The 10,721-nt window shown below is 38.9% G+C and overlaps 1 protein-coding gene across 1 annotated transcript in view; it reads left to right on the forward strand.

Moving 5' to 3' along the window:
- Positions 1–1,534: 1,534 nt before the first annotated feature.
- The window catches only part of LOC104471428 (collagen alpha-1(XIV) chain-like), a gene marked incomplete at its 3' end in the record, with an annotated part of 62,516 nt that continues 53,329 nt past the window's right edge, over positions 1,535–10,721 (forward strand). The window contains exons 1-3 of the mRNA XM_010086767.1: positions 1,535–1,622; positions 7,320–7,436; positions 8,562–8,705. Of these exons, the coding sequence (XP_010085069.1) occupies positions 1,535–1,622; positions 7,320–7,436; positions 8,562–8,705 (349 nt within the window). The remainder of the gene's footprint in view (positions 1,623–7,319; positions 7,437–8,561; positions 8,706–10,721) is intronic.

Here is a 10,721-nt window from a genome sequence, read left to right on the forward strand (position 1 = left end):
GACCTACCAAGTCCTGGGATAACTATGACAAATTGTAAATACTTGAAGAGAGAAGGAGATGTAGGTCTTATCCTATTATCTGTTTAATAGTGGCTAAGGTAAACTTCAGTCTGCCTTTTATATTAGGTAGTGGTTGAACCACTTGCTTTGTGCCTTCCTCAGAAGACAATCAAAACATGGAAGGCAAATTCAATGATGGTATGTTGGGAATATTAGAGAAAGTGATACAGGAGGTAAATGGGAGGGACCTGCAATGCAGAAATACATAAACCAAAATTTACCAAAGTAAACTTTCAAATGCCAACTCTTTGTTGACAGCAAGAAATCTGCTCTTGATTCTCTTAATTTAATTCTCCTGTAAAATGCTAACAGGAAAGGGCAGCAAAAACTCTTCTTCCTGGAGGGAAGGTTCAGTAAGGTTGAGTGATAAATGTTTATAATTGTGATGTTATGAACATGTTGATGTATCTTGAAAGGTGCTTCTATATATGTTGAATAACTGTATTGGAAAGTTCCGATAATGAAATTCGTACTGTTCTTATCCTAGCTTCTGTGGGCTGATAAATTACCCATTCTGGAAGTTTTTCTTTGGCAGCAGAATTGCTTCCTGTAACCCAACTAGTTCACCTGGGACTGCCTCGAGTGTGCTGCCCTCTGAAGGGTTGGTGTTCCTGACTGATTAAGTTACAGTGAATATTTTTGACCAGGGTATTACCTGCAAATAGAACTAGTACTTACTCAGCTGATACCCTGCATGCCTTCTGAGCTTTAGTGACTCAGTGCCAGGTAGTATGACAGAGAGCACACAATAAGTTGATTAAGATGGGAAAAGGTAAAATTAGAGTAAGCTGTAGAGGACAGTGAGAAAACGTCTTGTGTTTCTTCAGAGCAAAGTTCTGCCTTTTTTGACAACTGATGTGCAAAATTGCTCTGTTGAATGGATCAGTGGTTGTTTCACTGGGGTTATTGATTGCACACATTTGCTATTGTATAGTAGGCTTGCAGGACAGTTCTTGTCTCTTTTTTAAAATTACAGAATCCTGAAATACATAATTAATATCCCGTTCTGGATGCCTTCTATGAAGTAGATAATAGTTTTAGTCCTATTTTGTTATTGAGAGCTTCAGAGTTCTCTACCACAGGTGTGTGGATAAGGGGCTTGCAACACTGGATTGTACAGAGATACCCATTTTACCTTGTTATGCAGAGCAAACTCTGCTTCCAATAGTCATGTATGCTTAGCAAAGAATATCAGTTTTCTCTTTACATGGGCTGAATTTCCAGAACTGTTGAGTGTCCCAAATGGAGTTCTTTGTCCCTTACAGGTAAAATGTGCTTTAGTTATAAAACTGCTGTCAGGATGAAGTCTTGGATCCACCGATGTCTGTGACAAATTCCTATTTTTTTTAAATGGAATCCAGATTTTGCCCACACTTGTCATTAAAGTGGATGCCTTATCTTTGCAGGTTAAATAAGTCTTTTTGTTCTATGTGTTTTCAGACCTGCTGATACTGTGTGCATTGAGGGGAAGAAGATGCTTTGTCGATATGAGATACAGAGCTGTTTCTTCTTGGCTTTTTTAGCTGTCACAACTTTCTTCATCAGTGATGCCCAGGGCCAAGGTAAGTTATAATTAGGAAGATGGAGCTTTTCACTCTGATGTGCAGAAATAGACCTTCTTATTCCAAATGCAAGTGTTACTTCTCTCTTAGTAGGATGTGGATCCAGTACTACTGAAATTAAGGAGGTGTTTTGTTGGTGATCTCAAAGGGAGAGTAGAACTGCGGGTTCGCGTGTGCTATTGGAACCTAGTATCTCAAATAGAGTAAATCTTTTTGCAAAATCAAAATTATACTGAACATTTTCTTTTTACTTGTATTCACATGAATGTACTGATCAGAAATTGCTGTGACTGTCCTCCACATAATCGAGTAGGTTTGAAGGACCAGCTATGTTACTAAGCTTGTATGGAGTATATATTTTTTTCTTTGTTGGAACAGTAGGTATTGTAACACATCATGCAGTATTGCACAGGACTGTTAAATGTCAGACTACTTCTGCAGTTTTTTAAAAAATCTCCTTTGTGGGTATTAAAAGATACTGCTGAGATTGTTAGGCTTAAATACTTGTTAGATTGTATTGACAGTGGTTTGACTTTCGAGAAAAGTTATCCTATTGCTTGGGGAAGAAGGGAGGAAGAATGCCAATGAGTTTTTATGATTTCAAAAGAAAGATGTTTCTCTCAAGTTATGTAATCCCTTTGATATGAGACTGCATAGGCATAACTGGGAGCAGAATTTGATCCTGGATCTCTTCTAAAGCATCTTGCATAATGCATTATTCATGAGTACTTTCAGAGAGTAGTGGCAACCTGAGGCTTTCCAAGTTCTGGTAAATGCAAGTAGCAGTGCTGTCCAGTCTGCGTGGCACTCAAGTGCTGGGGAAGCAAGCCTTCTTTGATTTTGGGAATTTGCAAGCATTTTGCAATCCTATCCTAGAATTTAGGGACACACGTAAGCAGTAATATTTAATGTGGGCGATGTGAGGTGAATGAAGAAATATATGTTCCCAATGTTCAACACACCAATTCTAGTCAGAAATGAAGTCCAGAATGTTTGTGACTTAATGAGCCAATAAAGCAAAGCATATGGTTAGTCTCTGTGTATTTCAGTCCTAATACATATGGTTAAGATTTGCAAAACAGGATTGGGGATTGAGATCCATCTCCAGAAAGTTTTGCAAGATTCCTTGAGCTTGGAAAACCATACTCTTCCCCCCACTCTATTTTTTTTTTCTTCCGTACTCCCCCACCCTGAAACAGTGATTTAATCAGTCATACGTGAAGGAGAAAACTCTCAAACTAGTAATGCAATGAAATGAAGGTCAGAGAGAGTTTTTTCCACAATCATCACACCAGCAGAAGCTCGAGTTGGTGTACTTGATGAATAAAGAACAATACTTCCCTTGTTCTTTACTCTTTCAGTAAGCATCAGCTGCTGGATGCTGTCAGCAGTGTGATACTAAGCTAAGTGGACTATTGCCTTGGCCCAAAATGCCTGTTACATTATTGAATGAGGTGATATGAAGTCTCTATTCCACATTGACAGAATAAAAATATCTGTTGCTACACTCAAAGTAATAAGATGTTTCTCAAATCCTTTATTTTCTCAAGGTTGCCACCCCTTGCAGTAAACTCTTCATGCAGCTGGCTAACTGTTTACAATTTAATGCAGGACTAACAGTATGTTTGTCTGCTTTAAGAAACTGTACACTCTGCCAAGGTGTAGGAAGAGCTGATATTATTTCCAGCTTGTGTTTCCTTCCTTTGGCAAAGATGTTCAGGTAAAGGTGTGTAATGTGACTTGGAAAGGAGAACGTGCTTCGGAGACTGAAGTCAACATGCCTGAAGCTACAACTTATTCCTTCAACTGAGGAGTTATCTGCATTGAGCTACATGGTTTTATCTCATTTATTGCCTGAATGTGTTATAAACTACATAGGACCATTCTGGTTTTACTCAACAACAATTGTACTTTCATCACTGCTGTTTCTTCCTCATTCAGCATCACGGCACTTAAACAACAGCAACAAAAAAATCCAGCTTTTGTCTATGTATGTTCTTATATAGCACACAAATATACATGCTGGGCAAGAAAAAGACTTAAGAAGTTTTTATTTATTCATAAAGTAACTTGCTTTAAGAATGTTTCTTCTGTATTTAGAGGTGGAAACTTTTATTTTGCAGCAATAATTTCCATGTGTTACTAATGTAATTGCTAAGTAATTGCACTGCATGTTAACTTGTTCAGTTCTTATGACAAAAGTAAATTGGAAGCCACAAGATTTAGTTAGTATCAAATCTTAGACTATTGGATGTCTTGGAGAGCTGCACATATGCCATTTTTGGTATTTCTCCTTTCCATTAAGATACTGAATAGTTCAAAACACTCTTTTCCCTAATTGTCCACGAGAGTCATGTATTTGAAGTGCTAATTTATCTGGTGGCATAAACCAAAGCCTTGAACTTGCCTGTAGTTTTCTTTTGGGTGACTGCTCTAATGTTGCTGACGGCCATTCACTTTTGCATTCCTGTAAAACCACTTAACAAGCTCTAGCTACTGATTTTTATCAGTTAACTGACTCAGCTTGGATTAATTTTTTTCCCTTTCTGCAAGAAGTGAGATTTTGTTCCACAGACAAAAAAGGTCCAAAGAAATAAAGATATCCTCTTCAGGTTGGTGAATGTGTAGTAACTCCCATCAATAATTTGTTGTCTGTTCAAGTGTTAGATTTTTAACTTCCTTAGATATATGTACTTTTCTATGCCAGAACGTTAGTCTTTGCACAACTAAGACACAGTTGAGTATCTGTCTGGTGAATAATTCTTTTCTTCCTTATGGTTAATTATGTCCGTTCCCTCGCCCTGCCACCTTTTGACACAAAAAGTACCCAGTGAAAATTGACTAGTTATGTAAAGACTATTCTGGCACAACTTTCTAGTCTTTCACATTGTAACTCTGTAGTAAACAGAAAAACTTTTGGTGATTGTGTCCTTCTTTGCTTGTAAAATCTGTGATTGTTTTTTAGGGGTTCCCAAAATTTACCTGGTTTGGTGATGGCTAATAGCAGTTAGGCCAGAACTATGCTTCTTTGTTAGAAGGTGCTTTCATAAACTGTTGAAAATAGGATGGAATGGAATGACAGGGAAAGGAAGACGATGGCAGAGAAAATGAACTCTAAAAGTCTAAGACATGATTTTTTTTGTCAATCCTTAGTGTTACTTTGTTGCTCTCTGCTCTGCCTCTTAATCCCCATACAAATTTACCACTTAATCCTGGTAAAAAGTGCAGCATTTTTACACTTGCATACTGTCATTGTTCAAAAGTTTTTGCTCTTCCTTAGATGAAATAAATAATAAAAAGAATTTGCATACTTTGCAAACTTCTAGGTATGATTTGTCACTCTTGGTTCATTTAACTCCAATTCACTGTGATTTATGTATAGCTCAAAGACAGAATGAATCTTGAGAATGAATTAAAAGCTGTAATCCATAACCACAGTCTGCTTGGCTTTCAGAACTTTTTGCCATAGTCTTTGTCATTTTATTGCAATTATAGCATGCTGAATGTTCTTGCAGAAGCCTGCCCAGCAAAACATTTTACAATACGAGGGCCAAATTTTCAAAGAACCGATTTCTGTATTTGTAGTGATTCCTATACACACTCTTGCTTGCAGCCTCTGTTTCTCTAAACTTCAGGGAGGTGACAGGCAGTCTGAAGACAAGGTCTGACAAGATCGTGTCCAGCAACTGGGGAAACACAGTGTTCGGGTGGAAGCCCAGTGCTGCAAATTAGAACAATTTTGAGTGTGTGGAAATGGTGTGCTACCTGTTCTTTCTGTCTTCTTGCATCTTGACCTTGAGCTTGTTCTCTGAAGTCTTTGAGAGTGCAGAGATGTTACTAAACTGTTCTTGGCGCTTATGTACTCTCTTTTCTGTGTTCTGGTGTTAAGTTCCTCAAGGCAGAGAACTGCAGAACCTGCCTTTGCTCTGGCAAAACTCTCTTATGGATTGAGAGGCTGGATGCAAGGGAATACATCTCTTGTATCAAACCTCCAGATCTTTACTTCTAAGACCCAAAATGTTTTTAATGTTAGGTAGCATTAAAAAAAAACACCACCCCAAAGTAAAAAGAAAAAACCTACAGCCTCCCTCTTCCTTCCTTTCTATTTTTTCCCCCCAAACTCTTGGAAAAAGAAACACGTAGGAAAAAGTAATCAGCTCAGGACAGGTCTTTGGCTGCTGCTAGTGCCAGAGCTGCATTGACTGTAGCAGGTCAACTGGAGAGGCCAGAGACTGTTGGATAGCACATTCTGCCTGTTGACTCAGATGCTCCATATGCTGTAATCGTTAAATCTCAGAAACATCAGGAGAACTGTTGGCTTACCATATCTGGTGGACCTACAAACTGTGGGCATGATCATAGTCAATTAAGAGCTATCTTGGTCCCTGGGGTAAATAAATTGCCACTTCTCACTTTCAGAGACTTTCCCTTATTTCTTGGGTTTATCAGCAGAAACCTTAAGGGTGGTAGTGGCAGAGGAACCAAGGGTTTGGAAAATGAAGGAAAAAGTTCAGGGGGGCTGTGAGGGTAGTTGGAAGAGGAGGAGTAAGGTTGATGGAGGAGTTTGCAAAGGTTTTCTAGCCCTTTCTATTGCTCAGCCTCTGGATAGCTTCCCTGGCTGCCTTTCCCTCTAGATCAGTTAGTTCTCTGTGAACCAAACCCTATTCAAATGTATAAAGACTTCCCCTTATTGACAGCCTTGGATACCACAGGCTGCACACTTAGCAGCTCTGCTTCAGTTGTTTGCTGTGCAGGAGGGATGTGGCTCCCTGGAGCAGAGCAGAAATGCTGTGTAGGATGTTGTCCAACATCGGTGGAGCTTGCCTGAGCAGAGGGATACAAACCTGTGAAAGACTAATTAATGTACACAGGCACAATGTTGCTGATATTGCAGCAGCAACATAGGGTGGATTTTCCATTTGTTCTTCTGTGTGCTGCTTCACTGGAATATCACCTCCTTCTCAATCATTTCATGCTTTTATTAATTTCACCTGCTGATTCTATTTGAAACCTAGGTGACGGCACAATAAAAATAGGAGCTAAATTTGCTTCTCATCTTCAGATTGCTCCTGTCTAAATCTTGACTAGCCTGTGCATGCCTGCTAGTCTTGTTGAGGTTGAAGCAGTGCCTGCAGCTGGGCAAGTGTGTTTGCTGCCTAGGCCAGGTTTGCAAATTGAACAGCGAATGTTCCCTCTGCCTTGTGCATGCCTATCTTTCCTCTTGGTTGCTGCGTCTTCACAAGGCTTTGAAAATTTGGCCCTGAGTGACCTTAAGTGTGGGGAAGTACCCACGGAAATGTGAGGTAAAGGAGGCTAGGTAATGCATATTGTCAGTGTAAGAAAGGAGAGCAATTTTAATTCCCGTATATTAACAAAGAGCATTTTTATTACCAGCTTTGCCTGCTAAACTAGAGTCTTAACATCTAACACTTTTTGTCTTTCTGTCCTCTGCTGTTAGGTTGTTAGTTTGTTTTTAAAAAAAGATAAATAAAAGGTATGTCTGAGGGTAGTAGTGCACCTGGGGATGTCATTTTACAAACTAATAAACTGATGTATGTGACATTTTGAATAACTTGCATCCTTTATCATTAAAATTTTGTGTTGTCTTCCTATATGTGTTTATTTTTATGTTTGTTTAAAATTGGTGGTTGCTTTTTATTTTGAATTTAAAATACTGTTTTCTTTCCCCACTTGCAGTGTCCCCACCAACAAGACTAAGATATAATGTAGTCAGTCCTGACAGTGTACAGATCTCTTGGAAAGCCCCCAAGGGGCGATTCACTGGATATAAGCTTCTTGTGACTCCAAGTTCAGGTAAAACAGAAGTCTGTATGTTCTCTTTTAAGGTGAAAGAACTGTCATTGTAAGGCTGAACAGTTTTTCTGAGGCTAGTGTCATCCTCTGGAACTAGGGAACTGTGAGCAAGCTGTGGCTGAGTATTGTCTGGTCAACAGAAGAGAAACTGATCTCCCCAGGAGGTGGTCATAGGCACAGAATATGGGAAAAAAATGCTTAAGGTAGAAGAAGTGGGTGGATGGTAGTTATGCTTCACATGTAGTCCTTGGGAATTGTTGCTGATCATCCGTCTTTACCTATCTTCCAGTGGGGTGCAGGGAAGTCTAGAAAGCATTCAAGGGAGAGCATAAGAACTGTACTTCGGTCAGAGCTTTGAGGTGGATCTCCCTGGGCCTTCTTCCATAGTGAACTCCCTAGAAAAGACCAAAAAGATTTTAGACCATACTTAAAAAAAAACCCAAATGAACTTAAATTCTTTTTGAATGAAAACTTGAAATGTAAAGACAGGCAAAAACAACAAAAAAACCAAAGTGGCTCTATCAGGCTACCTGTGTGGAGGTACTACTTCTGTACATATTTAAATTTAGATAGAGACACACTTTTGACGTACAGATAAAATACCTATTTGCATGTTTATATACAGTCTTTATATATATGTATACACAGAAATGTTTAATGTTTGTATTCATACATGAGAATTTCCTTGCCCTAAGGAGGTGGGCAAAGAGGGTGTTCAGAGATGATGTGGGTATGATGGGGTCAGAACTGTCTGCCAGTCACAGAGCAGTGTGAATGCCCGGGGGGGGGTGATGTTACCAAACTTGACAGCTTTCTGCCAAATGTTTCTTTTTTAATGAATTAAGTTTTGCTGGGCCCTGTGGCTGTTCCATGAGGCCCAGATACAAAGGCTGACTGATCTTGGAGTGTGTCTATGTAAGAAAACTGGTCTGTGTTTTGGTTACGCTGTGTGACTTCTTGCTTTTCTGGAATGCCCTCTGGCCTGGCTGCATGGATAGTCCCAAAAGTGGGAACACTTGGGTCATTGTAGAGCTTGAGGTAGTTTTAAGTCACTACATTTACCATGCTATAAGAAAAGCAAACAAAGCTATGCATTTGTCCTTTTTTTGGTCTTTTCTCTTACAGGTGGAAAAACCAATCAGTTAATTCTTCAAAACACTGCAACCAAAGCAATTGTTCAAGGTCTAATTCCAGATCAAAACTATGCCCTTCAGATCATTGCATTCAATGAAGACGAAGAGAGTAAGCCAGCACAAGGCCAGTTCAGAAGTATGTGTCTTTTTATGCCTGACATGCAGAATTTATCAGATGCTTAATGTAACTTACGAAATTGTAATGCAGTCGTACACAAAGGAGGACAGCGGAAAATCAACTTCTTCTGTGGTAAAAGGCTAATCAGAGCCACAGATTTTAACTGGTACATATACAGGTGGAGACCTGAGTTGATCCAGTCACTCTTGCACAGGAGATTCTTGCTTTGGGCTATCTTTGTTTCTGCTGGTTTGGAATCCCTTTCTTCCCTATTCCTTTAAGAAATTAGCCAGTATCCTGTGGAAGAGAATCTTAAGTGAGTGGAAACAAGAAGGGAAGTTCTATATTCTGATAAAAAAAAAATAAAATCCTTCCTTTCGTCCAACTTTTTATTAAAACATTCTTACAGCTGTGCCAACTGGCAACTAGTTGCTAGTTCAGTTATACTATGAAAGGCTAAATTCTTACTGCTCTTCAGCTGTCAGCTGTTTACAAATTGTGCTTAAGACTTTTATCTGACCTACACATATTTTAACATCATTATCATAGTGTTATATATGTCTTAGCTGGTTTGTCTTTGTCCACATCTTAAACAATTCAGTTAAATATGATCAGTGGAGATTTGGTTGATAAAGACAAAAATGTGACAGTCTGGGAATGCGGTTGAAAGCCTACTGAATTCCCTCAACACTGAATATTTTTTCGCTGTCATCACTAAATCACCTTTCTCTTTTAACCAGCATGAGATAAAATATGCTCACTGCTTGATGTGGTGTGTGTCAAAGTCTTTCTAGCTTTTCATCACTGGAATTGTGTGTTTACTGCTTTTAAGTTCTATCCCAGTTAGGAAACCCACAAAACCACGGATACTTTAGCATTAAAGAGCAGCCCACAGAAAGCTACACTACCTTCTGTAGTATTAGGTGTGGCTGGTTTTCGAACTACTTCTATTCTTCAGGAAAAGTAGGTCTGGCAACTTGATTTAAGAATATGGAGGTTATGTTCCATTTAGTATATTCTTTCTTTGCTGCAGATGAAAACATGTAGTACTTAATGAGGCTGGAGTTTTGTTTGAGACTACGATGCCTTGCATGAGTAAAACCAGATACAGCATGTATACAAACCCTTCTTTTTTGTTATGCTGTATTCTGTGGTTTTTTTCCCCTTCTCTGACAAGTGATCACAAACTCTTGAGATGAAAAAAAGACAAACATACACAAAGCTTTGAGAATATCATCTGGTTTAGTGCATTGGAAGCATGTTGTTAATGCTGCTGAGTTGTGGCTGATGTACAAAGAATTCTCAAGCCTACAGTAACATTTTATTGTTAGGTTATTCCTCTTTATATAGCCAGGTATACCTTCTTATTCTAGTGCTGCTTGTAAGTTATTGTACGTAGTATGTAATTAACAAAGATCACTGGGGAATTTTTTCCTTTTATGATGCAGCTGTATAAACAGGCACTAGATAAGTTTTGTGGGGTTTTTTGGGTTTTTTTTGTTTCTTTTTTGTCTGTGTAAATATGTAAGTAAAACTGGTGTCTTCTTGTCTTTTAGAATTTTGACAGTTAGAAATGGCTTTTCCAAACCCAGGAATCTCTGAAAGGATGTGACCAATTTGTCTCCTATGAGTGTTTTCAGACTTTTGTGCTGTTTCTCTGGAGGCTTGCCACTCAAAAGCACTGGCATTAGAAGAGGCCATCAAGCAGCTCCTTAGCTTGCTCTTAACCTTTTCTCAAAGGAATGCTCTTAGAAGGCTAAGTGATGGCTTTTTTTTGACTCGTGTTTTTGTGGTAATTCCACCTCTTTTATTTTAGTTGGACCTTTGTTTAGGTAAGGATTAAACCCAGACTTCTGAGTAAGAGCTGGTGTTGTCACAGATTTATCTGTAACCCAGCTAATAGCCAAGATCTGCCTTGGTAAAAGCTGACTCCTCAACCAGCTTGTAGGCCTGAATTTGCTTCTGAATCAGTTTCATGTTGGTTTGCTAGAGGTAGAGGTGATTTACAGGTACTCATGCTGTGTTACTAGGGAA

This window comes from Pterocles gutturalis, unplaced genomic scaffold (assembly GCF_000699245.1).
Source record: "Pterocles gutturalis isolate BGI_N339 unplaced genomic scaffold, ASM69924v1 scaffold20951, whole genome shotgun sequence".
Classification (NCBI taxonomy): Eukaryota; Metazoa; Chordata; class Aves; order Pterocliformes; family Pteroclidae; genus Pterocles; species Pterocles gutturalis.